We start from the raw sequence: 26,463 nt of genomic DNA, 5'->3' as shown, positions 1-26,463 counted from the left end.
TATTGTTAGCAATACAACTGGGGTTTTACCTCATAAGCCCACAAAACCACTTCTTTAATGTAGAAAAATCCTTTTCACAGTTTTTTTAATGCAAGCATCTCATTTTTTTTAGCTTCATCCACAAGCTGAGAAAAAATATTTTAAAATTTGAGTCCTCATTTTTAAATACAGTGATCGCCTTCAGTGTTTATAACATACTAATTACTGGCAAGAGACATAAATGGGATTTCTTAATTTAATCACTGGATTAAATCATTAATCATATCTATGTTTGATATATTATACAATGCAGAAATAACAATAGCTATTATCCCTCAGGATCCATTATTTCAACTAATTGAGGGGAAAAAAAAAAGTATTTCCAAACACTGTAATAATGCTTTATGCATGCACTTTTTTCTCTTTATGTTTGTGACATAAAGATTAAAATAATTACACAAAGGTGTATATTAAATACTTAAGCTCAAACCCACTGCAAAATCAGATTGTAAAGAATATAAAAATGAGTTTAAGATAAAACATATGATAAAATATTTTTTAAAAAAACATACCTTGCCATTTAATCTCCTGTAATTCAAATTTTAATTGTGCTACATTAAAACTACAAAGTATTGGTCAATTTTAATTGTCTGTAATGAATACATTTCTGGTCTTTTCTATCCGTCAGCATTTACAGAGAACTGGAACTTAGCTGCCAGAATTGTGGAACCTGCTTTCTTCTTCTTTTGCAGGTCATCTTTCCTAACAGATATCACAGATCTAAAAAAGGTCTGACATTTCTCTATCCTTTCCATATTTTTTCTCTACAGAGTGAAACACAATGTTCCCATCTCTTCTCAATATTTCCTGCAAATAATCCCAATGACTATGACTATGGCAACCAAATAATGGCCAGCTTAGCAGAGCATCTCATTGGATTTCAGCGTGACTTTATTCATTACTTAATGTCACTGTTGAGGGAGTCTGCTCCCTCCCATGGAACCACAATAAACAACCCACATTGTAGCTAATAGTCATGGTAAGATGTACTCAACATTGTACAAAAAAACGGGATAGTTCAGTTCTGGACACAAATCATTGCTAGGACCTGCAAAGCTGTCCCCAGGACCATTTTCTGCAGTGTTATTCATTAGTCTCTAAAATGTTGCATTCACAAGGTGGCTCCGTACCTTTGGCACACATGATCAACTCACCACCTCGTGATCACTGCCCCCTCTTCGTCTTCCCTGGACTACAAGCATTTAGATCTAACAGAGTTTCCCTTTCTACCTTTCAGGAAGTCTACAACCACAGGAAAATGCAGCGTTTTTCCCTTTAAATACAGCTAGTATGAACCCTACAGGTATACAAAGCAGACTTGGCCTCCTTGCAGATACCTTTTTTTTCCCTCTCCTTCAAAACATAATAAGCTCTAGTGCCTTCCATTAAACACTGGAGAAGTAAATCTTTGCCCACTGGTAAAAAGCAAGATTATTATTTGACTGTTTCAAGACTCATCAGTTCTCATTCTCTGGTTCCCATGGAAACTATCCCCAGTGAAGTTTGAAAGGGGCTATGCATGCAGCAGAAATGCTGATAATAATCGAGAAAATTAAGTTTCTGCAGGGGAAAATCTTAAGCAATTTTCAAATTTTGTCCAGCCCTTGGATGGCAAATCATTCGCTAGTTTTATTTTTGCCAAATAAAAAAGTAGAAATTAATATTTTGCCATGTTGATTTTTGGTTCATGAGATTTTTAGGGAAAAAAGGTACTGGAACAAGGAAGTGTATTTTCTCCGAACAGAGACCACTGTAATCAGCATGAAATAAAAGAGTACACTATTAGGTTGACATCGGTCTAGTAACAGACAATGTTTTCTGAGAGGTTTTGTATCTAGATTTATGGATAAAATTCTGCCAGCAGAGGCACATCTACAATCTCCCTTGAAACTGTGACACTGTTTCACTGAACCTGTACTATAGATTAATTTGATGGAGCAAGAAGTAATACATTACAGTTGGAACTGGTCCAGCATCCTCCATAGAAAAATACAGAGGTAAGGGGATACAGTAAAAAATGAAAGGAAATACAGTGTTCACTTAAATACAAATTTTTGTAAAATGTATGAGCCATCTATTAAATTGTGATCTTTGAATGAAAAGCAGTAGGTTCAATAATGACAGTACTTGATAAAAAACCCCTATGCTTAAAATTAAATCTAATTATCTTCTGTAGAAAGAAGTTATACAGATTTAAAACAGGCTGGATGATTGAAAGAAGTGGTTATAAGGATAAGCAATATTAGAGACATGATTATCAGGTGAAGTATTACAGAAGTTATGATTAGTAACTATTTTGTATCTTTTTTTTTTTTTACAGATTTGGAAATAGAACAGGCAAAGAGACAGGAAAAGGAACAAGAGCACTAACATAGGGCCCTACTCAGTACCTAAGGCTACATTCAACAGAGAACCTAAACACCTACATAATTGTGTAACAATCTCGAAACCATAAACCGGGCAGCTGTAAGTGCCTACTCCAAGGGGCACTTAAACTTGAAAATTTTCTAAAAATTCTGTTTCTGTGCAAGCAGAGGATGAAGCATCTTGGTAGTTGTGTCGCTTGCCTACTCTAGTTGAAGACCCAAACCCCCCAGGTGTCACGCTGGCCCCCAGGGAGCCCAATGCCTGTACTCAGAACATACCCAGCCTAAAGCGGGAGCCCAGAGTACTTCACAAAATGAAAAGGTGAACATTTTATTTCAAAACACAGTCAGGGAAAAAGAAGTTGTTGCAAGTGTTCATTTTCACACAGCATCCTGCTGGTTAGAGCACTCACTGAAAAAAACAGGAGACACCTGGGTTAAAGTCTTTTCAGCAAGAGGAGTTTCCTCTCCTGCCTCTTCTCGTCTCTTGCTTCAAAAACGTGCTTAAATATCAGGCTGGAAGGTAGACTGAGCAGGGGAAGGGGAACAGAAGACATGGAGGAGAGTACGTTTACCCCTGAGTAGTTAGGGCTGTCACCTGAATGACAAAAATGCAGATTGCACCACTTGGACTAGTTTTGGAGTTGCGTTTCAAATGCACAAACAAGTCTAGAAGCTGGGAGCAGAGTCAGAAGTTACCCCTCCCTGCCGGGAAAGCCAGGCAAGCCAGGCCAGGAGACATTCTCCTCCCAGCCCCAGGACTCCCACATTCCTCCCAGCCTACTCACAGAGCCTTGGCAGCACTGCTCCCTCCCCAGCTCCAGCCTCCTGGGCAGCCTGCTCAGCTGGGCACCCCCCAGGGCCTGGGAGGTGCGACTTCAGCGTGCCCAAGTGAGCAGCAAGCCTTCATAAACTTCTCGGGTTAATGCTTAAACTACTGATACACAGATTTGGGGTGTGAGGAGGAGGGCAACCACCACGGGTTTGGTGTTTTTGGTGTTTGTTGTTTGGGGGTATTTTTTTTAATAAAAGACATAGAAAGATAAAAGCATTGACCAGAGCTCAGAGCACAAGCTTTGCATGCGCTAGCAGGAGAGGCGGTGTGCCAGGGGAAGGAGATGCCTATTGCCCACAGAAAGCTAAATGCCAAAGCTGCAGAAGGAGGCAGGATTTCAGAGACATCCCTGTTCCTGTTAATTGGCTCAGAGTGGTTCCTGCTGAGAAAGCTGACTCTTGCGGATCACCCTTCTCCATATGCAACGTCCCTCACCCCAACTGTTTAACAGAGGTAATTAGGGTGCCAAACACCTGAGAGTTATGCACGGGAGCCTGTTTTCTATTTCTTCACTCTATTTCATCTACCTTTCAGCCTCTACAGACCACTGTTTCCCATTTGTTAAAAACAGACAGAAAATCAGCTTTCTGTTCCACAGGGGTGGCAAGGATAAATGTACTGAACATTGAGATGCTCAGACTACAGTAATGAGGATTGCAGCACAGGATAAACCGCATAGAGATAAGATCCCTGTCTGAAATCTTACCCATGCAGGCAACAAACCTAACTGACAAAAGTAACACGAAGTGATATCAAACAGTTAGAATATTGAGTTGTTTAAAAAAGACTGACCAACCAACACTGTGGAAGAAAAGTATCCCTATAGGTTATAGGCTAAAATCACAAGGTTTCTGCACATTAAAAAAAGCATAAAGCAGCAACACCCACACATCCAAAATTCTCTCCCAGTTTTGCTGCCTACGTGAAGGAAAGACGGTAATAGCCTAGGCCAGTACTTATCCCTCCACAGCCATGCAGCACAAGTTAGGAAGGGGAAATCGTAAGGAACTGGCACAACCAAAATGAGATATAATTTTTTATCTCTGGGCTGGGAAGGGGAAGAAGCAGATGAACACTGCAGAAGTGAAAAGCTTTGGCATAAAACAAAGTGGGGCTCAGACTTTGACCCTGCTGCTAGGTTTGCCTGGAGAAAGACGTTTCTGCTTCACAAAAGCTGAGATTTCAAAATCTGGCTTTGAGCCAAGCCAAGATGGAATTTTCCAAGCTAATGGTGTCCAAATATGACTTTTAGAAAATAAGCAAGATGCTTGATTTTCCATCAAGTAATGATCCTGTAATACAAAGCAGCATTTGTTATAAAAACACAGAATTCAGACTTTAGCATCAGAAATTTCTGGTTTTGTCAATGCAACTTCAGTCAAATCTACATGATTTGATAAAAAATTCTAAAATAACTGCATTTTTTGATTAAATGGTCTGTGAAGTTTCTGTCCTTACCTACTCACAAGTAAAATTCATGGTGAAAACAAAACCACACACAAAAAAACCCTCCAGGAACTGGACACAAAGATAAAATCAGAAAATAAGTACTAACCAAAGCAAAAGATGGATTTTTGAAGACATGAGAGTGAACGTAGTATGAAGAGGTTATCTATGTACCTTATCAAGTGAAAGACTATATCTACCCAGAGTTATACAGGGTTTCAAAATGGTAGCAGTTACCATTTAAAGTACATTGATACGGACAAGACTAGTGGACTGTGTGTACAAAGCCTTAATAATTCAGTAAGACAAGAGCAATACTACAGTACATCAAGTTAAATAATTCCTTTCTCACGCTTTTCCTGAACTGTCTCTGCTTTATTACTGTGCCATAGGAGCATCATTTCAGCACAGATTGATAGCAGAGCCTCACTCCTGTAGATAACAGAAGTCACAGACTGAAACCAGAGACAGATCTAAGGTTTCCTAACCTCCCCTTCCTTCAGCACAGAAATACATTTGGGAAGTTGCCCATTTTTTAACTGAAGTCACATAAATTCAGTTTCAAATGTGGAAAAATATGGAAAATAGGATAGATGGATAAAAATAAGCTCAGTCTGGGAGAACCCATAATTTTCTAACATTCACCACTGTGAACTGTTCAAGAGCTGCAGAGCTGTTCAGCAGAGGCCCCAGTTTGGAAGCCTAAGGTTGCCATCTTTTGGAATTGCATGTGAAGTGTCTAACTCCCACACAGTGCCATTTCATGAGGTTAGAAAACAGTTTAGTGAAAGAAATCTTGGATCATAGAAATCATAACGCTGCTGAAAAGTCTTTATCTCAAAGTGTTTTAATCAGTAGTAGCATCCAACTTCAGAGGTTTCCATGCTTTTCTTGTCACCGGTATTTACATCACCAAGGTAAATTCAATAATGGTTCTACAGGTCAGTGTGAAGGACCTCAAATTAGCCTGTGCCTGATGTGGAAAAGCCACAACATCTACTTTTTGAAGGCAGCACATGGAAAGGCTTTCCATTTTAACTGCCACCCAATTCCCCACCTTGTTCCCTTGCTCCTTAAAAGTCCCCTCATCATCATCATCCTAGAGGCAAGCTGGCCCAGGGCTTACTCAGGAGCTTTCTCATCTCCCTCCTGGTATGGGGTTCCTGCTACCACCCTTACTCCCTCCCTTCCTTGTCCCACCCCACACTCTAGCCTCCCCTAATTCTGCAACTTGCATTGCTCCCACAGAAGGTGCCTTCTTCACTCCCCCTCATCCAGGGTGCAGCAGATGGGAAAACAGGCAGTCTGTTTTCGTCTTCTGGCCAAGATGCCCCCTTTCCAGCTCAGGATCCACAAACCGTCAGCAGATTAACTAAACTGTTTTCCAGGATCATGAGATTCAGTTCTGCTCCTCAGCTTTGACAGGAATTGTTCCTGGGCCTAATGAAATTTTCATTTCGCTATACAGAAGTCATATGCACCACCCTAGTGGTAGAAGCAGTATCTGTATAAAGCAACATTTCCTACCAACACCTCATGGTGGTATGCCTGGTACAGCTGGTGACTGAGAAAATTGGGTTAAGAATCACATGGGGATGATACCATCCAAAGTTCATTATGTTCATACTTTAATTCAGTTCCTCGGCTTCTCTCAGGCCAAGCTTTGTAAGATGTTGGCAAAGATGGCCAGCACCCTTCTGGGCTGTATAAGAAGATCGTTGCCAGCAGGTTGAGAGAGGCAATCCTTTCCTACTCAGCGCTGGTGAGACACATCTGGAGTGCTGAGTCGAGTTCTGGGCCCTCCAGTGCAAGTTTAACATGAACAAAGTGGGGCAATTCCAGTGAATGGCCACGAAGGTGACTGAGGGATTGGAGCATCTCTCATATGAAAAGAGGCTGAGAAAGTTGGGGCTGTTCAGCCTGGAGAATAGAAAGTTCAAGGGGATCCTGTCAGTGTCTATAAATATTGGATGGGAGGGTGTAAGAAGATGGAGTCAGGCTCTTTTCAGTGGTACCCAGTAACAGGATAAAAGGCAATGGACACAATTTGAAATACAAGAAATTCACTTAAACCTAAGAAAACACCTCTTGACTGTGAGGGTGGCCAAACGCTGAACAGGCTGTCCACAGAGGCTGAAGTCTCCATCGTTTCAGATACTCAAAACAGAACTGGACATGGCCTAAGCATCCTGCTGTAGGTGACCCTGCTCTAAACCAGGATCTAAACTTCCCTTCAGTTCACAGCAGCCACTTATTTGCTTTCCAAACATACGTCTCCATGCCTCCTTCTGCTCAGAGGCACTCCTCTGAAATACCCTCAAAGTTACAATCCTATCTAATCCACTCTGTAAAGCTCTTCTGTTCCAATGTCTGCAAAATTTGGCCACCATTATTGGGTTGTTGATGGGCCGTGATGACTACTTACGGAGGCACTCTCACTGCCCCTTTTAATCCTTCTGTGTTTCTGCATTCTTCTGTTAACTTGTTTTATGCTTCGGGTACAAACTCTTGGATTTAGGACTGGCTTTTTGCCTGTGATTATACAGCCTCAAGCACCTTATGCACACCTAGAGTTCCTAGATACTATGGTAAAAGCAAACAGTAGTAAAACTGATCTGTTGATGTAAGTTTAAGTAGCATATTATCTATCACTTTTATTTTAGATACTTGTTCAAGAAGGTTTTCATCATGGAAGACATTCACTTCACTTAAGCTTAGCCGTTTAACTGCTAGAGACCTCATGGAAAGACAGATAAGCATCATCAGCAAGGCATTCATCTCACTTATCTCAAGAGACTTTATCTCAGCCTGGTATGATCTGCCTCTCTCTCTCAATTTAGTAGAAAAGGAACATAGAGACATAAAATTTAGCCAGCTGAGATTATGCAAAAAGACAACCTTTTGACTAGACATGAATCTTCATACTCATCAGTAAACATCTACCTTTGATGTCCTGGAAAAAATCCCATCTTTTCTTTTACCCCAAAAAATGGCAAGGAGAAATGTAAGATTTATTGTAACACATTATTCATGCAATTTAGTTACAAGATTATGCTTTACTACTTGCAGTCTTTCTTCACAGAAGCTGAGAGCAGATTCCAGTATGCATCTACTTCTTGTGAACTGACCCTGCTTTTTGAGAAACCGTTTTTCTCATCACAGACTATAAAGCTGCTATGAAACACAAAAAGCCACTCAGCTGAGCTGTTCAAGTTTGAGGTAAACATGCTTAAGATCTGGCTGGCTTAGGCATTCCTAAAAGATACTTAAATGTTTTGTAACTTTGACAATATTGAAGTGGCCCCAATAACCTGAAATTCTGTCGAAGACTCCAAGGGTACTGCTAGATCAACTCAAATAGGCCTGTTAATTAAATGCTCCTGTAAATGGCACTCAGTATTCTGACATTTGTGTTTGGGTGAGGAAACGGCCTGTTAGAAGTAATAATGGGCAACTGTTGTGACACCGAAAATACTGATTTCCAACAGTCTGTAATTACCAACTTATGAAGCCACGCAATTAACGTGTGTGTGTATATATATATATATTTCAAAAAATATATATATATATTTCAATATAACTTAACACAATGACAGTGAGAAAAATATTTTTTTCCCCAACAAGCTGACCAAGGCTGTGTGGTATCCTACCCAATTTGCAGCTAATACTGAGTAAAAGAGATTGAGAGAGAGAACATTTTGTGTCTTTGTTGTGAAATTCAGTCATGCAGACAGAGAACAAGTGTTTACTATTCTTTCAGAAAAAAGAAGTATCTGTGATGATTGCCAAGAAGGACTCACTTGCTCACTTAATGATGTGCAAAATCTTGGTTGAGGGCTGGAAATATTTTAAGTTGCATTTGAATTTCAGTAGGAACAGTGCAAAAACTCCTTTGTGGATATATAGCGGTCATCTCCAGGGCTACTCAAAGGAGACGGAATTCATTTTGGAGCTTGCTATGCTTTGTAAGTTTATAACAATGTAACAGCACCATTGACAAAGATTAGATTTCCTCATTATTTTTTTAATAGGTGGAGGAGGGGAAAAGGGACAGGCAGGATTTAGTTTCAGTTTCAGCAGCTTTAATTCATATCTAAGCATGATTTTACTCACTAAATAGCCTTAGAGATCTTAACCTTTAAGTAGTTACAAAATAGTATAATTCCTCATAAATACATGTAGAGGGGAAAAAACCAACAGACTTTCAAACACAAATATCAATTCAAGACTTAGGGGCACCTTAAAATCAAAGGAAAACTTTGTTGGCAGCACACTGCCCAAGATCGTTCTAAAGAATCTCATTTTTGAATATAATTTATGTTCCTCTTCTTGATATGAACTCAGAAAGCCAAAAATTTGCTAAACTGTTTCAAGACAGAGTTCAATTTACAGATGTTAAAAAGGAGGCAGCGATACAAAGTTTTTGGACTCTGGCAAAAATCAGAGTCATAAAATCATTTAGGTTGGAAAAGACTTTTAAAATCATCTAGCCCAACAGCTAACCTAGCACTGCCAAGTCCACCACTGAACCATTATGTCCCGAAGTGCCACACCTACACGTCTTTTACACAGCTCCAGGGATGGTGACTCAACCACTTCCCTGGGCAGCCTGTTCCAATGCTTGGCCACCCTTTCTGTGAAGAAATTTTTACTAATATCCAACCTAAACCTCCGCTGGTGCAACTTGAGGCCGTTTCCTCTTGTCCTATCCCTTGTTACTTGGCAGAAGAGATCAACACCCACCTCACTATAACCTCCTTTCAGGTAGTTGAAGAGAGCAATAAGGTCCCCCCCTGAGCCTCCTTTTCTCCAGACTAAACAACCCCAGTTCCCGCAGGCGCTCCTTATAAGACTTGTGCTCTAGAAAATACTAAATAGTCTCACAAATAATGGCTTGAGTTGAACTCAATATAGGCAGTTAAAGTAAAACCAAACATAGCTTCCTTGTCTTTGTTTTTTTAGTAATTATAGAAGTCTATCAGATTGTTTAGAGAGAATTCACTGTATTCTGTGAATGTTCCCATCCCCACATTCATTTAAGACAAAGCTCAGCCATACTGTGGCAGTCACACTACCAACGCTTGCAGTCAGGTGTTACTATTACTGAACAGTAATTTGATCATGTGAGCTCTTCCTGCAAGCTAGGGCCTGTCTTGTCACAGTTACACAAATTTGCTATACTTTCTGCTTGCACAAAAACTATGCACTTGGCCTATACAAGCCAAACACCTTTGTTATGTGATTATTAAAGGTTCTTTGTACCTAGCTCCAAAGGGTAAACAAGAGAGAAAGACACAGGAAAGCCAATTAAGAGCCATAATTTGCTATGTCGCACCTACTTAAATAGCAGGACCTTCAGTCTGGTTATTCCAATGGGAATATTCAGTTCTGTTCAACTATACTTACCACCTGACTATGTTTATAATCTCACAGCAGTTGTCCTTATTCAAAAGCACTTATCTGTGCTTTTAGAGCTCCAACATCCTGTTTGTCAGAATAACAGAACTATCATTTTGTAGTCATTCTTCTCTCCCACCACACTGAGTATTTTGCCAAGTCCTGTTGATTCCCTCTTTACAGTACGTCCTTGAAAAATAAGCAAGTCCTTTCTCTCACTCTTTGTGGTTGAAACCTTTGTCTGAGCTCTGATGATCTTTCTTCTGAAGTTCCTAAGCTACTGCTACCTCCTCTGTTGCTTTTTCTAATTCCTAGTTGGTACTCCCACAATTGCTACAAACCGTTTCCACAAAAGCACTCCCTCTTACAAACTATGAATCACCTCATTAGCTTCCTCCATCCCAGCAAGCAAGCATTTCCAGTTTTGTTTATCCTATTCTTTCTGATATTTCTGTTTTTTCTTTTGATCCTATATTCAATTGTATTGGCACTTCCAATCTGACTCCGTTCTGGCACTGGTAATACAGAGTCACTTCCCCAACCCCTGCATCAAATTCCACTGTCTCCTTCCCAAAGCATATCACTACCATACGTATTGTGATTCTACATACATCCTTCTAGGAATATTTTTTTGGCCAGGAAAAGTTTGGTTTGAGTATTCCTGAGCCAAACAAGAACAACTGCACTTAGCTTTCTATAAAGTTTTAACAGGCTCACATTAGAACTTCACAGTGAATTAAACACTGTAATTTCTAGCTTAATGCAGCTGATCTGCTGCATAAAGGTCCTCCTACACAACAAGCTCTCTCATGCAGAGATTTTGTCTTTGTTCTGACACTTTGCTGAGAACATATATGTCTTCAGATCATATAATATAGGACATTTATTCCTTGTAAAATCAAAATAACTCCCTGCCTTTCCCTTCCTTCCAAAAATGCAAACTATCCTCCCTCTCCCCTCCTCAAAAAACCTCAGCTAATCAACAAACCTCTAATTAAACTAAAGGACTTGAATCGTTAGCTTGCGGGCTGGCAATAATTTTACAACTCAGGGGATGGTACGTGCTTGAAATGAAATGTTACTTTTACAGGGAAAATGTTCAAATTTGTTCTTCAGATATACAATTTAAAGTTCTATAGCATTTATAAAACTGTATACTCACAATGAAATATAAATTTACCTTCTTGTATTCTAACTAAGCTTGTAGTTTCAAATTAAGCTACTTGTGCGTCACTGAAAAAATCTCACCAAAAATCTTCTGTATACGACACTGCCCCAAACTCCCATGATTGGGTAGGCTGGCAAGGATCCAACAACTTTACAAAATAAGGAGGGCAGGATTATTCCCCTGCCCTATGGCAAATATATATATACATATATGTATCAGTGTATAAAGTCACTTCTTTGTAACTGGATTTGGGTTCAAAATACTTAAGTTCTGTTATCTGTCTGGAGCCTTACAATGTAGTGCAGCTTCACACAAGTCACATCATTGATTACCCCTCTGCTCTATCTTCATATACTGTGTGTGGACTCTTCATAGTTTTTAACATACATAGTTACTACAACAATAGGTAGCAAAATCCTGGACTTTTTAGAGAAGTCTGGTCAACTTCAGAGTTATTTACCATTGATACATATCAGTAGTTACTGAAGAAAACTAGAAGACGTCCTCTAAGTTTTGGTGATGAACTATCAAGTAGGACATTTCCAGTAAACCAGAGTAAATTCCTACTATAGCTAGACAGACTCCTGTAAGGCAGAGAAAAGCTGTTTACAGTGAGCTATTACCCTTTAAACACAAACATTAAAGCACCCCTTGAGAGTTCACATTGTAGATCTGGACACACTTCACACATCACATCCTTCACTTGCAGGGATGCCAACTGTAACCTCCCTGACAGGGCTTCTGGTCTAAACAGCATCCCATTTATCTGCCACACACACCCTGTGAAGAACCATGCAGGGCCAGCCTGTTGCATTGTTTGCCACATCTTTTAGCAATTGCCTACTTGCTGCAGGCATTCATTAAAAGGTCAAAGCTAGCACAAGGCTGACAAAAGGTCTCTCAAGACGACAGCACAACGACAACCCCAAGAGACTCCAGTCTTGCTGTGGCAAGATGGTTTGGTTACCTCTAAGAGAAAGAGGAAGGGAAAGAAGTACCAAGAGCACGGGGGAAAAAAACCCCACGTTTTTAAAAGCAGCCTGGAGGGAACAGTCATTCACAGATAGGAAAGGCAGGCTGAGGTGTCAGACTGTGATCTGGGAAACATTTTGGAGAGGAATTAAAAGCAGCTCCTGCTTCTCGCCTTTGCATTTTTGCAAACCAGAGGCAAGGATGCTATCACCAGTTCAAAAGTCATCTGAGCTGGCCTCTGAAGCATGACGAGAGAGAGAGACCCTGCATGTCCTGACTACAACCAAGTAACTGTGAAGGGTCAAACACTACCAGGTATGTGTACATCTCTAACACTGACCTGTAGGGCACATTGAAGATGCTCAGCATGGTCCAGCCCAGACTCTATACCAAGGTGCTTATTATGCAGACACTGGTGGTGTCACATGCCCTAGGCTGGGTACTCAGGCAGTAACACAGAAGCAAGACTTAAACTCAGTAACACTGTAAGAATTCATCACCTGGTAGAATGTAGCTAGAATGTATTAAGTTTTATAGCACTGTGTTGATTACCCTCCAGTGGACAGCGTTACAGTACCACAAATCAGAGAAACACACAGACAAAAGCTAAGATGTTCCTTTAAAATGAAAGCAGAGTAGTGGCAAGAAAGACTGTGAAAGATTGCACACAGACAAGCAGAGAGGTTTAAATATTGTTCTGCACTTTTTGTAAATCTTTACACAAAAGAGCAAAACCATTTCTTCAGGAACATGTTGAAGAGAGCAGGGTACCTTTAATGCATTTAAGGAAATACAGCACATACACTATCTTGCAGAGTTAAAGAAGGAAGAGATTGACGAAATTGTAATTAAAATTTGGAATATTATTTTGAGCCTTTTGTACTAAAATTTTATGCATAAATTAAGGTTGAGTTTAAATATTTGAAGAGGAGCAACGGAGAGATTTAGAAGTGGGGAAGATTTAAAGGAGAAAGATACACATATACTAAACAAAGACTTGAAACAAATCTTCAAATTAATTCAGAGTTGCCATGGGAAATGGAGGTCTCACTCTACAGTTAAAACATGCAAAAAGTTCAGAATGTCACAAAACCAACCTATAACGTTAAATCAAGATGCTTTATATCTGTGGTCTGTGTTTGGCATAGAATTTGTTTTGCAGGAGAAAATGGCACAGATTAAGATTTTCATTGTGCAGAACGATACTTCAGAACAATGAAACTCAACCTCATTTAAAATCCAGATTCGCTAACAATGCAAAAACTATGGAAATGGCAGGTCACGACCACAGTTTGACTTAAAAATCTGTAATAATGCTGTGCTTAAGTTCAATCTTTTGCAAATTACTTCAATCAAAAGACAGCTAGGGTCTATTGGAAAATAATATGAAAATTATTAAAAGAATTCTTATAAAAATCTGAGGAATCCATGATAGGTCTTATTTGGAACTACTACATGACAACACTTGTGAAACCAGGACTGTCAGGTACTAATGATGCTTAGTGGTCATATTTATCAACCTGATGTTGTTGTAAGAATTTACAATGCTCAGCTTTTTCATAAAAAAAAAAATAATCCAGGAAGATGACGTATAATAATACGGGTTTGCATAATCAAAACCTTTGCATGTATATGAAGGCAAAAACAGTGGGCTGCCAGGAAGCTGTAGCTTATTTCCATGTAATGATTATAGCAGCAAACCTAAGAGAGTCAGAAAACACCTTTCTCCTTCTATTGCAGAGGAAGCTGAAAAGATGAATTTTGAGTCCTACAGATCTGAAGCAGAACATGCCAGGAGCATGTATGGAAAGGACTAGATCAAAAAATCTGGCTATTAAGAAAATCTTGGCCAAATTTTCAGTCTTGCACAGAACCTTTCTAAATGTGAGGATCACAGGACTTCTGATTTCTGTATCATCCCTTCCTTCTCCTCCTCCCCATTATTGTAGGCCTAGATTTAAGAGCATTCCCAGTTCACAGTGGTCACACCCACCTTCATTCACTAGATAAAAGCACTATTTGCAGTCTACTGCAGTACATATACCCTTCATCTACTTTGGATACTTCAGCATTTACACAATTTACTATCAACAGATACAAAAACCTTACCCACAGAAAGCAAACAATCTGTCCAAGATCAGTAAGTGAAAATCTTGAAACATGAATGCCCAGAAAAAGACTAATGCATTAACACTTTGGACCCCCAAATTTGAAATGATCTTTTTTTCCAGTGTGCTTAAATTCTCAATTCCTACCCAAGTCAGTGAGAGTAGTAAAGGACAAGACCCTGTGTAGGGTGTTCCTTCCCAGATTCACTTCTAGTTTCTCTGATCACCTGCCTTTAGATGGCTGGCTGGTCCTCTACCTCTCCAGATGAAACCTGCATTTCAATAACTCTTTATGTTACATTTTTCCTCTCATGATCTGTGCTAATTTATAAGCTGAGAGGTTTGACAACTGCTATTTACTTTGCCAGTCACACAACACCACAACACAGGGATAAAGAATTAGCTTCTCCTAAACAAAATATGGCTTACTTACCAAAAGACATCAGCACTCCACGTGCAAAGATGCAGCAGTTAAACAACAATCACCTAAGCGCAATCTTGTTTACACATGACATTTCTCCTGAAAACTAAACACACGTGGCTCTCCTGGTACTTATTCTCTGGGGAACAATTTTTAACATTTGCTGCCCTCAGTCCATCAATATACATCGCACAAACACACATCTATACAAGATACAAAACTAGCCTAAGATCCTGGATATGAACTCCATGCTACTCAAAACTAATTCAGATACATTTAGATAAGGCACATCTTGGATCTCATTTTAGACAGAACCACATTCAACATTCCTGAAAATACAGCTGCATTCACCCTTCAAGCCTCCATGTTCTCCTTGCTGCAAATCTGATTATTGTACTCTTTATTTTTTTAGTTGTTCTTAACTGCTACCCTTAAACAACCACTTCTGACCTGGTTCTCTCCACATAAGTTATTACCTCACACAAACACACTGGAGAAGACTTGATAGTTATTTAAAAGAAAATATACAGGTATTTCACTGTTCCTCCAAGCAAAGCTTATTCTGGAGCAGAAAGAAAACTTGTTGTTCTGTGAAAACCTTGGCCCTTCTTCCTAGCATCACATTCAAATTTCATGCCCTCAGGGTGAAAACATTCCATTTTTCATCAAACCATTTTCTTAAATCTGCACATAATACTCACCTGTCACAAGCTTTTGCTCTGCTCCTTTGAGGTGTTTCTGCAACTCCCACTCTTTTGGCAAGAACTCACTCCAGGTAAAAATCCAACACCTTCCTTTATTCATCATCTAGGAGGCATGACTAACTTTCTTTTTTCAAAGTTGTTGCCTTCAGCTCTGGGTGTTGACTACCCTCATATGAGGAACTACACCTTGTTCAGTGCTGGCACATGTTTCCGCTTCTTTGGGCTGAGAATTCATAATGAAGCTGGATCTGTGTGTTGCACCACCTAGCCAACATGATACTGACATCTTTTTGGCACCTGTTCCATTCCCCAATTTATTCATAGGCTCCATCTTGACATGGGAACTACTTCTCCAAAGTACAAGTGATTTATTGCATGAAATATATTAAAGCATTTAAGATCACAGACGTAAGCAGTCTCACCTATGTATGACAATGCATGTGAAATCCCTAAATGGAATGTGCAACATTAAGTCTAGATCACATTTCACAGGTGCCAAGTTACATTTGCTACAAATCCTGGTTCTAGAATAATGCCATCCCTTTCCTGTAAATTTTGTAATAAATTATTTGGTCAAGGGGGAGGAGATGGCTGTTAATGCATAGAAAAAAATATTTTAAAACCTTATTGCCAGAGATGAGGATTTACTCACCCAGCTTGCATTTGGCCAATGTGCTAATCTAGCCACTGTTTTCTCTAATAATTCCTTTTAATCTACTTCTGTGCATCCAGGGAGTGTATCGTCACACAGCTGCACTCCAGGGCCTATTCTCTGCTAACAAGCAGAAAAAAAAAAGTTAATCCAAAGCATAAATATTCTCATTTCCACAAGCAGGATGCCTGAAGTACAGAGGATCTTAGTTACCTTATGCACAAAAGGTGCATAGCTTTGGGAAGCCCCGAGTTAGCAGAATTTAGAAGTTCTCATTTTTCCAGCTGTTAACTCTGATAATTGTACTTCACATATGCTTTTGAACAGACACCCACTCTTACATTCCTAGGTGGGGGAGGTTTGCCTTGATGTGGATTACAAAAAAGGCTGAAACGAGGAATTTTTGTAGATAACAACTGATGAACAATGAATACTCAAGAATTACTTCAGAATTCTTAATTAATTTAGTCATCAGACTAACTTCTCTATGCAGATTTTACAAGAAATTAAACCAAATTAAAACCTAGACATTTAGGAATGGCAGAGCTCACGGAAAGATGTGGAAAATACTATTTCAGTGATACCTATACTGGACTGAATAGCCTACTAATCTGAATACTATAGGCAGACAGTTTAATAGATTTAGATGATGGTTCTGATACTATTTTCCCCCCTATGATAAATCAGTATATGTACAGTTTTGTGCCATTCTACAAAATGCAGCCTTTCCCAAAACAGAGAAAGGAGAGAAAAATCAAACTTACCACTGTCTAGTTATTTTTGTATCTTTCTAGAACAGCAGTTAGAAACACAGATAGAAATACTAATTCTCTGAACCAACATGTTCCCTAAAAGCTTTGACCACAGGAGAAATTGTGTGATGGAAATCACAGCCAATACTTTTTACTTTTAAATTAAGGTATGAGCCATCAGCGAGCATCCAGCAGAAATTATGTTTGAAAGAGAAGCTCTCACAGAAGAAAAGCACATCTCAATATTGCTTCACTCACTGCTGCCCAAGGGTGCCCTAAAGAGGGAGACAGGGGCAAACACAGCCCATTTGTACATATAAGGAGAGTGAAAGCTGTCCTATAAGGTTGAAAAGAACCAATATTTCTGGTGCAGTAGTGAATGTCTGAAAAGCCGCAAGAGCTACTCAGACATGTGAAAACATAACCTCTCTAATATGACCACTGACATGCAGGGCTAGTGGATATACAAGTGCTGGTTCAGCAAACTGAAGTCTGTGGGCTGTTTTAACTTACAGTACACTTCTTACTTCTTCCAAGTTCTTTTTTTTTTATTTGTTCTTGTTTATCGCTTCTATATTTGGACATATATAGCCTTTTTTCTTCCAAGCACATGGTATTTTCCAAAATACATGCCAAACTCTAGAGAAAACTACTACATTATATAATTCAATCTTTTGAGCTCCTCTTAACCATTTAAAATTCCAGGAAAAGATAAAACACATGGGCTAAATCAGCTAAAACTACAGGTCATAAAAAACTGTTTCTGTTCAACTCTGAGATGTAATTCTGAATAATATGCTTTGTTTCAATAAGCAACTGCTGAGTGAATTTCACATAATAGAAAAATTCTTAGAACCCTGATTTTTGAGAAATTTTTTGTTGTATGTAGTGTCCTGTAGGACTGCTGCATATAAAATGTAGTTAAACACTGCATAAAAACTGCAGTATACTGCAGTCACAAACGGCCACATTAATACGCCAAAAGGCTTCCAGTAAACATTAGAAAGACATGAGTACAAAAGAAATAAGAATCCTTGGAATGTAATAAAAGGTGGAGTTATAAACTCCTCAGGACTTGCAAACGAGAAAAAGAATTGTAGTTGTTCTTTTATATACACAGCACTAACAGAAGTTTCTCAGGCAAGTCCAAGTTTATCTTGCAGAGCTGCATCGGTGCTGTATTTTGGAATCCCAGCCTCAAGATACAATTAACACAAAAGACATAGATACTTGCCCACACGCAAGGGCTGCTATGAAGGAAGCAGTGGGACAAGGCAGGCCCTTGCAGCACTTCTTTACATATCAGTTGCACATAACCATTTCTTGTCAGGCAGTGTATCTCACCAACACGTTTTAGATAAACACAGCCTTCTTTTTATGCAGAGGTGGCAGAGCACTGAACATTACTACACTGCTGCTACTACATTAAAAAAAGGATATTGACAGTTTCATAGTGTCTATAGGAATAATATCTCAACCTGATATTACTTGGAAGGAAAATGGTAATTAATAAGCTGATGACAGTACAGATGTTTACAAAAATTGGACACTTTGCTAGCACAAAAATTATTGTTGAAAAGATAACAGTATTCTCACTTGTTACTCTAAACATTACGACCACAGGATGCTAGCTATCTGAGATTGTTATGGCACAGCTGCACCTGTATGGGCCTTGTATGCTTCCATAAGGGAATAAATTAAAGATCACATAAAACTTCAGAGTCGAAGTAGGCCTACTCAAAATTACAAAGTGCCATGAAACAGAAGAGTACTTCTAGAAAGAGGTAAATGAAAGAGTGTGATTTCTGCTCTTAGATATCTATGTAGTCAAATTAAAAATGTGAATATATTATGAAAGTCCCAGCAGAAAGAGAATACAAATTCCTTCATCTGGGATAATGAGCTGGTTGACTAAAACACCAGAGTATTTTTACACCTTAATGTCAGGCAAAACTTCTATACTGAAGAGCCTCTTGCTATGTAAAGTTCCCCTTCATGAGATAGATTAATGGAAATTTAGAGCTGTAACAAGACTAAAGACAGATAGGGTAAAGTCTTCTACAGTTGTCTTCCCCCCCCCCCCCCCCCCCCCGCTTATAAAGAGTTCAGAGAGTCAATACAATTTCAGTAACCCAGATTATATTTATTCCTTCCAAACATCAAAAGCGTACAATTCTTATTATTTTTCGCAAATGCATTTGGCTCACAAGAGTGGAAATGCTTATTGAATTTTATCAGAAATCAAAATTCTATATGCAGAACAAAGAAAGGAAGATCATTTCCATGCATAATGGAAGGCTCACTGCAGTCTGCAAATATTAAACATGACAAACCACCAGAAGGAGAAAATAAACCTAGAAACATTTATTTGTTGAGCTGGGGCTTTAGCTGCAGAAGGCAAAAAACCCCAAAAACCACCCACCCAGAAAATCTTCAACGGCATTCTATGCAATTTCAAGCAAATATTTCATAGAAAAATCTCCAAGTCTTGTCTCTGTTTAAATGTACTTCTATACTAGCCTATACAGCTAAACATTTACAAAGTATCTGTCAAAAAAATCTACCTTCCCATGCATAAGTGCCCTAAGGTATTACAAGTTCAAATAATGAGTCAATCAAACCTACTAAATAATACATAAAAGCAGCCATGGCTCTAGATGTGGTTCTATATGTAGTTCTAGTACAGGGACTCCTCTTACATACCACACAGAAAGCTGAGTGCAGCTCCCTAAAATCCCCTGTATTTACATAGCACTATGTCTTAAGTGGTTATATATGACATATACATACACCTACCCACAAAATGCCTCATCACTGCCAAGAACTGACAAGAATTTGACAGTATTCTTCCTTTGTATACAGGGAGATTTCCTTCCACAGCACAGCAAATACTGCCTTAGCTTTTGGGCTATAACACACACATTAAATGGCAACCAAAAATCCAGTATAATTACTGATCCTAAAAGCATAATGCCGCCAGTGTGAAGCGTGACAGAACAGAGTGATCAGACCTGACTTAGGAAATCAGGTACAATCTTTAGCAGCAGCCACAAAGATGCGAGAGCAACGCCAAGTGACAGGTCTCCAGGCACAGGGGAGCCCGGGCCCCTGACCATCCCCTCCTGCCACTCTACTCACAACTTCGCTAGATACAGCTGCTGAACGTCGGGAAAAAAAACACTTTGGATTTACACGTGGAATAGGGATATACCCTTAAAAAGGGGTAAGGTGTTCAGAAAACTGATGTTGCAAGGATTAGACAGGCCATCGTCCAAGCGCACACCGCGCCCCCGCGCCCCCAGGCGAGCCCTCCGGTCCTACTGCTTGTGCCCTGGCTCCGATGGAGGGAGCCGGGCTGCAAGAGGCGAGCAGCGAGGTGCACCACCGCTGCCCTCCCTTCCCCGCCCGGCCACCCGCGGCGCCCCGCTCCGTCAGGGCTCCCTCCCGCCGCACCTGCGCCGCCGGCCTGAGGCGAGAGCGGCCGGGCCCGCCCAGGGTGCGCCCGCCTCTCCGCGGAGCCAGCGCCGGACCCCGGCAGGGCAGGGCAACCACCCACCCGACCCTGCCGCAGCCCGACACAAGCCAGCCTGCCCCCACCCTCGGCAGAAACGAATGCTGTGGGCTCCGCTCCCGCAGAACCCCGCACCCGGCAGCCCAACACCCCGGCGCGCCCCCGCTGCCCCTAACATGGCCGCTGCGGCCGGGGTGCGGCGGGCGGCTCCTCCCGGCATGCCCCGCGGGGCAGCCGCGCTGCCTGGAGACCGCCGGCAGGGCGGGGCGCGGCGGCTGCTGCGGCCGCCGCGGGGCGAGGCAGCGGCGCGGAGGATGCGGCGGCGGCGGCGGCAGCAGCAGGAGCAGGCGCAGGAGCGGGGAGCGATGCGGTGCTGCGCGGCGGGGCCTTGGCCGCACGGCGGGGGTGCCCTCACCACCCTCCTGCTGACAGGTCGGTCACGGCGGTGTTTCACCGCGGCGAGCGGGCACGGGCCTCGTCGGCAGCCGCCGGCCTGCGCCGCGGTGCCCCCCTCTCCTGTGGGCTCCGGGCACCCTTCTGGCGGCGCCCCGCGCTCCCTGCGCTGTCCTGAGGCTGCGGCTCGCTGTACTCCGCTTTCCTCCCACTCCGCGCCCTCCGCCGGTGCGGGGCCCGAGCCGCATCGGCATCCCCCTTCCCTGTGGCTCCAGCGCTTCCCGGCGCGGCGGAGGGCACCCCGAAGGCGGCGCGGGGACGGCGGCCCGCCCGCCCTCGCCTCTCCCCCGAGGGAGCGGGGAGCCGCCGCCCGCCCCTCCCAGCGCGGCGCCTCGGAGCGAGCCGAGGGAGCCAGCGGGGCCCGGGCTGAGGGAGCCCGGCGGGGGCGGCCGGGCCGGGGGCCGAAGCCTGGCGGTGTGGAGCGGGTTTGCGGGCCGGGCGCGGGAGCGAGGCCTGCCTGCGAGCCGGGGCGGCGGGGGTGGCGCCGCTGCCGGGGAAGGGCCGGGTGGCGGCCCCCGCTCCACCTGACCGGGCTGGTGCCCGTCCCCGAGGACTGGGTTGGGCTACCTTGAGTACAGGGCTGTCTTTCGTATTAATCCACCCCCCCAGTTATTTCCCAGTTTGACCACTTAATCCAACAGTGCCAGAATTAAGACTGCAGGAGTCTTAATTCCGCTCCCTAATGCATGGGAGTAACAGCTGTTGTGCCATAGGCAGGTTTCACACCACAAGGTTCTTCACAGTGAAGTACCTCAAACAGGTAACACTCAATAGCAGCTCAGCCACAGGACTGCCTTTGTGAGACTGTTGCTACCCCAAGAGCAATTAACAGCAATAAATCTATTTCTTAGGTTACTTTGTGGTCTGAGAGGTCAGTGATGTGTCATCTGAAAGCTAACAATCTGCTCACTCTCTTCTCACTAGTATCTAGGTACAGTTCCAGTATGTGGCCATACTTGTCATAGGATACTGACAGTAGAAGTGACATGAGGCATTGGATATATTAAAGATGCAATTAGCACCTAAGCATTAGGTTGTTCAATATGAAGATAAAACTGTCAGATGCAAGGTGCTGCTTTCTCCTTATATGGAAATTCTTCCTGCCTCTTCTGCCTCCCTCTCCCAAGTTCAGTTGTGGAATAGCAACAAAGAAAGAACTAGGACAAGCTTACAATAAGCTTTCAGTATCAACTAAGATATTAAGTTTTAAAAAGTTCAACTGAAGTGACTTTCTAGAAGGTGAGTTGTGAGCTTAATCCACAAGTCCCTTCCAGGCTACATTCTAAGAGAAAATGTCTTAAGGTTTTTTAGTGTTAGCTTTTGCACTTCAAATTCAGACCTTTTTAAGCTTGCTTCAGTTGGATTTCGTTAGTTAAAACAGCAGAATACACTGCTTGAGACCAATGTAAAAAAGGAAGCATGAACCTAAGTTCAGTCAAGATCTTTTAAGAAATATCTATATAAAATTAATTCATCAAGTTGGAGTTCATAGTATGTTTCTGGTCACAATTCAGGTACAAGACAGCTCATAGAAGTTTGAGTGATGCAGACTTTCCCAGGAGTTTGCCTGACCTGTGCCCACACACCCCTTAATCACCCCGCCCCCCCCCAAAAAAAAACCAAACAAAAAACAAACCCTAAACAAACCCCATTTTTTTTTTTATGATAGCATCTTCCTGCTTTCCCAGAGCCTTGACATCTTAACAGTGAACAGGTGAAAGAACTTCCAGCCTCATCTGCTGGCTCTTGAGATGAGCCACAGCCCTGCATGAAAATTCTTTCTTTTGAATCCTGTTCTTCAGTAGACTGTACAGTGCTGAAGCATTACTTAACCAGGTGAAAGACATCTTACAAGCAAAATGGAACATGAGAAGTAGCACAAGATCTGTAAATAGATTTGAGTTCTCCTCTACTAGTAGAGATTAGTTTTTGCCATTTCTGTTGTAGCACTTGATCTACAGAAGAAATGTGACTTATGCTTTTTGCACTTCTTGAAGATGTATGAAACACATACTTAAAGGCTTTCTGGAAGAGGGTGGCTGCTATCAGAAGCTGGGTTGTCACCCTTCCACTCCTTCCTGCCCTCCCTGTGGCAAAACATTAATTCAAAACCCAGAGGTTTCAAGAGATTTAAGAGTTTAGAAGGTGTAAGAGTGATTTCATAATTCTAACATTTGTTCCGAGGAAGCTAATATAGTACTCAAATTGAAGGTACTGATTCTCAAACACTAGCTGGTGGTCATTTTGCACACTGCTAGAAAAAGTGGGACGTTGTTAGAAGTGACGTTTAATACAAACTAAGTAGTTGTTCTTTGACTCCAGTTTCATAGTAACAGAAGTTTACTTGGTAAACTTCTTACATAGTAAACTCTAATAAACTTCTACCAGATTAAGCTAGTAGAGATGTCTGCCATATTAGTTTGACAGAGCAATGAAATACTCCCATATTTGCTTCTACAGAGAGAGTGGTCATCAAAACATTGTTTGAATGGCTGTGGCCATTTTATGGTTATTGCCTGTATTTCTACATGTAAAGAATTAGTTGTCGGTGCCTGTATTGTCCCTGGAATCTGTTTTATCCCAGGAACAGGGAGTCATAGAGCAATGGAGTCATATTCACCCTTTCCTATAAAGGGGTTAAAATAGGGAAGCAGCTCATTAGTTCTCACTTCGGAGGCTGTGATTACATGGTCATATTGTCAAAAAGTTGTGTTGCTGCCAGAAAGCATTCACCTGTCCTTCCACATCTAGGTATTTTTCACTGCTTCCCTTGTGGGCACTGAATAACTTGTACAGTGACACTATGAATTGGGTCATCTGGCTGAAAACTAGGCAACCCACAAACAAAAATTTTTCACTGAAATTGATTTACTGACCAGGACTTACATGGGATCATTTACGCTGGTGTGTTCTAGGTGGCCAAGGATGTGCTGGGAATCCCCACTTTCAGCAGAGCCACAAACTTATGCTAGTTTAAAAGAACTGTGAAATCATGGGCTAGGACGGGTATTCAGGAGACTGAACTAGATCCCTGCACTCATCCTGCTGTTCACAGCAGAAGTGCCATTGGCAACACTCCGCTTCTCAGCTGGGCTCTGCAGAGGGAGGCGGAACATGTCGTGGATGATCTAGTGTTTTCAAACTAATACCGTTGCATACCTGCTCTTTTTTTCTTTTGTGGGTGCAACCATAAGGGCAAAGAAACAGGTTTTCTTCATACAGGGCTCTGAACCTCTGCCTGTGGAAGATGTTGCCTGTCAAGTCTTTGTACTAACCTGATCCAGATCAATAAATAAACTTTATCATCAGTGAGGACTTGCTTGAATAAGTAACTAAAGGAGGGAAAAGGTAGCCATTCCATTAGTATGCTTTTCATTACAGAAGCACATTATTTATAGGTGGTATAGCTTACATGGAGACATCTTAGAGGTCCGAAAGCCAGACAATAAGTCATCAGCTTTAAAGCAGGAGTTCATCTTCTAGATGTAACTTTTAGTGTATAAAGAGAGGCTTATTTTTGCTCCTTGATATTTTTAGATTTGGTTAGAATTTCATTAAAATACTTCAGGAGCTACAGTCACCAAAGTAAACCCCTTTCTTCAGAAGAAAGATTGTTTTCAATCAAACTAAAGAGGAGTAATTTCAGACTTAGACAAGAATATGTGTTTTGGTACAGCTTTTGGGCTCTTCTTGAGTAGATGTTGATAAATTTACAGCAGACCCTATCAGCGTAGAGTGCCTTCTTCTGGCAGAGCTCTGGGGGAAAGGAGCAAGTTGCTAGTTTTGATTACGTCCATAGGAATGTGAAAGAAACAGAAGAGCCAAGAAATCAGAGAACACATGTTAGTTTCACTCCTAATCAGTTGAACTGCTTTTCAAGCAAGTAGTAGTAGAATCAAGAAGTGTTCTAACCTCAGAAGATACTTTACATTGCTATCTTGCTGAAGTGTTTTCAATGTGAAACAGGGTGCTACAGACTGAGAGCTGAAGGTATGGATTTCAGTTTTCACAGATAAGTATTGCTGTGTTGGAATTCGCATGAACATGTTACATAGATTTAAAGTATACATTGTCTTGTTAACAGCATAGTTATGGCGCTCATTATGTAATACCAATTGCAACACAAACCACCAAAATGCCTTTTAAATAGATTAAATTCAGTGGCAGTCCAAGACATGAAGATTAGAAGTTAGAAAGAGCGATCTAGTGATCAGAGAGAAATCTTAGCATCTTGAAATCAGAAATTTGGAATGTAATTGCAGGAATACTCTGATAATTCATATCAAGAGATGATAGAAATGCGCGGGGGATCCTGGAATAGCAGGCTTATAGAGGTGACCTGGCCATACACCTTGGTTACACCATGGGGCTGGACCACAGGAACTGGTGATGTTTTCATCGCCTTCATGGAAAAGCTAATCTGATTTGGTTCTGTTGTCCAGCCTGCAGTAGGAGGGAGAATGGTGGTGGGTAAATGTTACTGCTAATAAAGCATGAGGTTTTTATTCTTCCAGTACTTAATTGGCAGCATTCCCAAGAATGCAAATGACAAAGTTTCACAGTGAGGCTGACAAAATGTCTTATTCAGTTACTTTTCTTGAATGGTATTGGAGAAATATTCAGATATTACAGGAATCAGTAGATAGCACAGAAACAGGTAGAAAACCATTACCTACTGAACACAGGTGAATGAGTATGGAGCTTAAGAACGTTTCTGGCTTTGACTTGAACTTTTACATCTACAATAAATGGAGTGCAGAGGGACAAGAGCAATCCGCAGTGGAAAACTAACACAAATTAATTCTTACTTCTTCAATGACAGCTACTACGTAAGAAGAAGTCTGTTAGAAGGCATCTAATCTGTATGTAAATTTCCACTGAAATAATCCACTTTAATTCATAGTAAATTTCTACATCTACATCTACAATCTACAGATTGTTACTTAAGTACTGCATATTAGGTAAGAGGAAGGGGTGTGGAGGTTGGAAGAGGAGGGAGAGTGGGTGGTGGTGCCACTTCAGCCTCCTCTAGTGGATGGTGTGACCAGCTGGGCAGGTATCTCCATGCAGACACCAGTGGATCCTCGGTTAACTGCCTGGGTGCGAGCTCTGATTTGAGTGGTGGGCTAAGTACCTTAATGCAGATGGTTCCCTCTTGACAGATGTTTTGTTTCATCTTGGTGGTGTCAGTTTCTAACTGTTCTGCTCCACGGTTCTCAGCAGCCAATCAGAAATCTGTGCTGTGTATGGACCTGTGCTGCCAGCTCAGGATGCTGGAAGGACTCAGACCCAGATGAGACAGGTGGTAGAGGAGTGCAAGGGTAGTTTTTTGGAGCAGGATGGTGTGGTAAGAGAGTAAGGGGTAGTGGAAGTATGGCGTAAGGTCCTGGTCTGTGGCATGAAGGTGGCAAGTACGTATTTAGGTCAGGTCCCAGATGAAAGTGGAGGTGTGGGAGAGAGGCGAAATGCCAGGTTTTGAGAGCCAGAGCTGTGTGCTGCTTTAGTAGTAGGGGAGACGGGCTTGAGATCCTACTTCAAAGAAGCGCTAAGGAGGATAGGTAAGGAGGATGAAGGATGGTGTGTGGATGTTAAGAGTGCAATAAAAAATGGAGATGGTGAAGTTGGTCCATGATACTTAG

The 26,463-nt window shown here is 41.5% G+C and overlaps 1 protein-coding gene across 7 annotated transcripts in view; it reads left to right on the top strand.

Moving 5' to 3' along the window:
* Positions 1-20,632: 20,632 nt before the first annotated feature.
* SGCE (sarcoglycan epsilon) overlaps positions 20,633-26,463 on the top strand; it is a 33,803-nt gene continuing 27,972 nt past the window's right edge. For 3 of the 7 annotated variants that reach the window (XM_055710426.1, XM_055710421.1, XM_055710423.1), the window contains exon 1: positions 20,633-20,803. In XM_055710426.1, coding sequence (XP_055566401.1) covers positions 20,686-20,803 — 118 coding nt within the window. In that variant the 5' untranslated portion in view covers positions 20,633-20,685. The remainder of the gene's footprint in view (positions 20,804-26,463) is intronic. The other 4 variants (XM_055710424.1, XM_055710420.1, XM_055710427.1 and 1 more) reach the window with 2 other exon arrangements.

Source organism: Falco cherrug, chromosome 4 (genome assembly GCF_023634085.1).
Source record: "Falco cherrug isolate bFalChe1 chromosome 4, bFalChe1.pri, whole genome shotgun sequence".
NCBI classification, from domain to species: domain Eukaryota; kingdom Metazoa; phylum Chordata; class Aves; order Falconiformes; family Falconidae; genus Falco; species Falco cherrug.
Note: the sequence above shows the minus strand (reverse complement) of the source record. Positions and strands in the feature narration are given on the sequence as shown.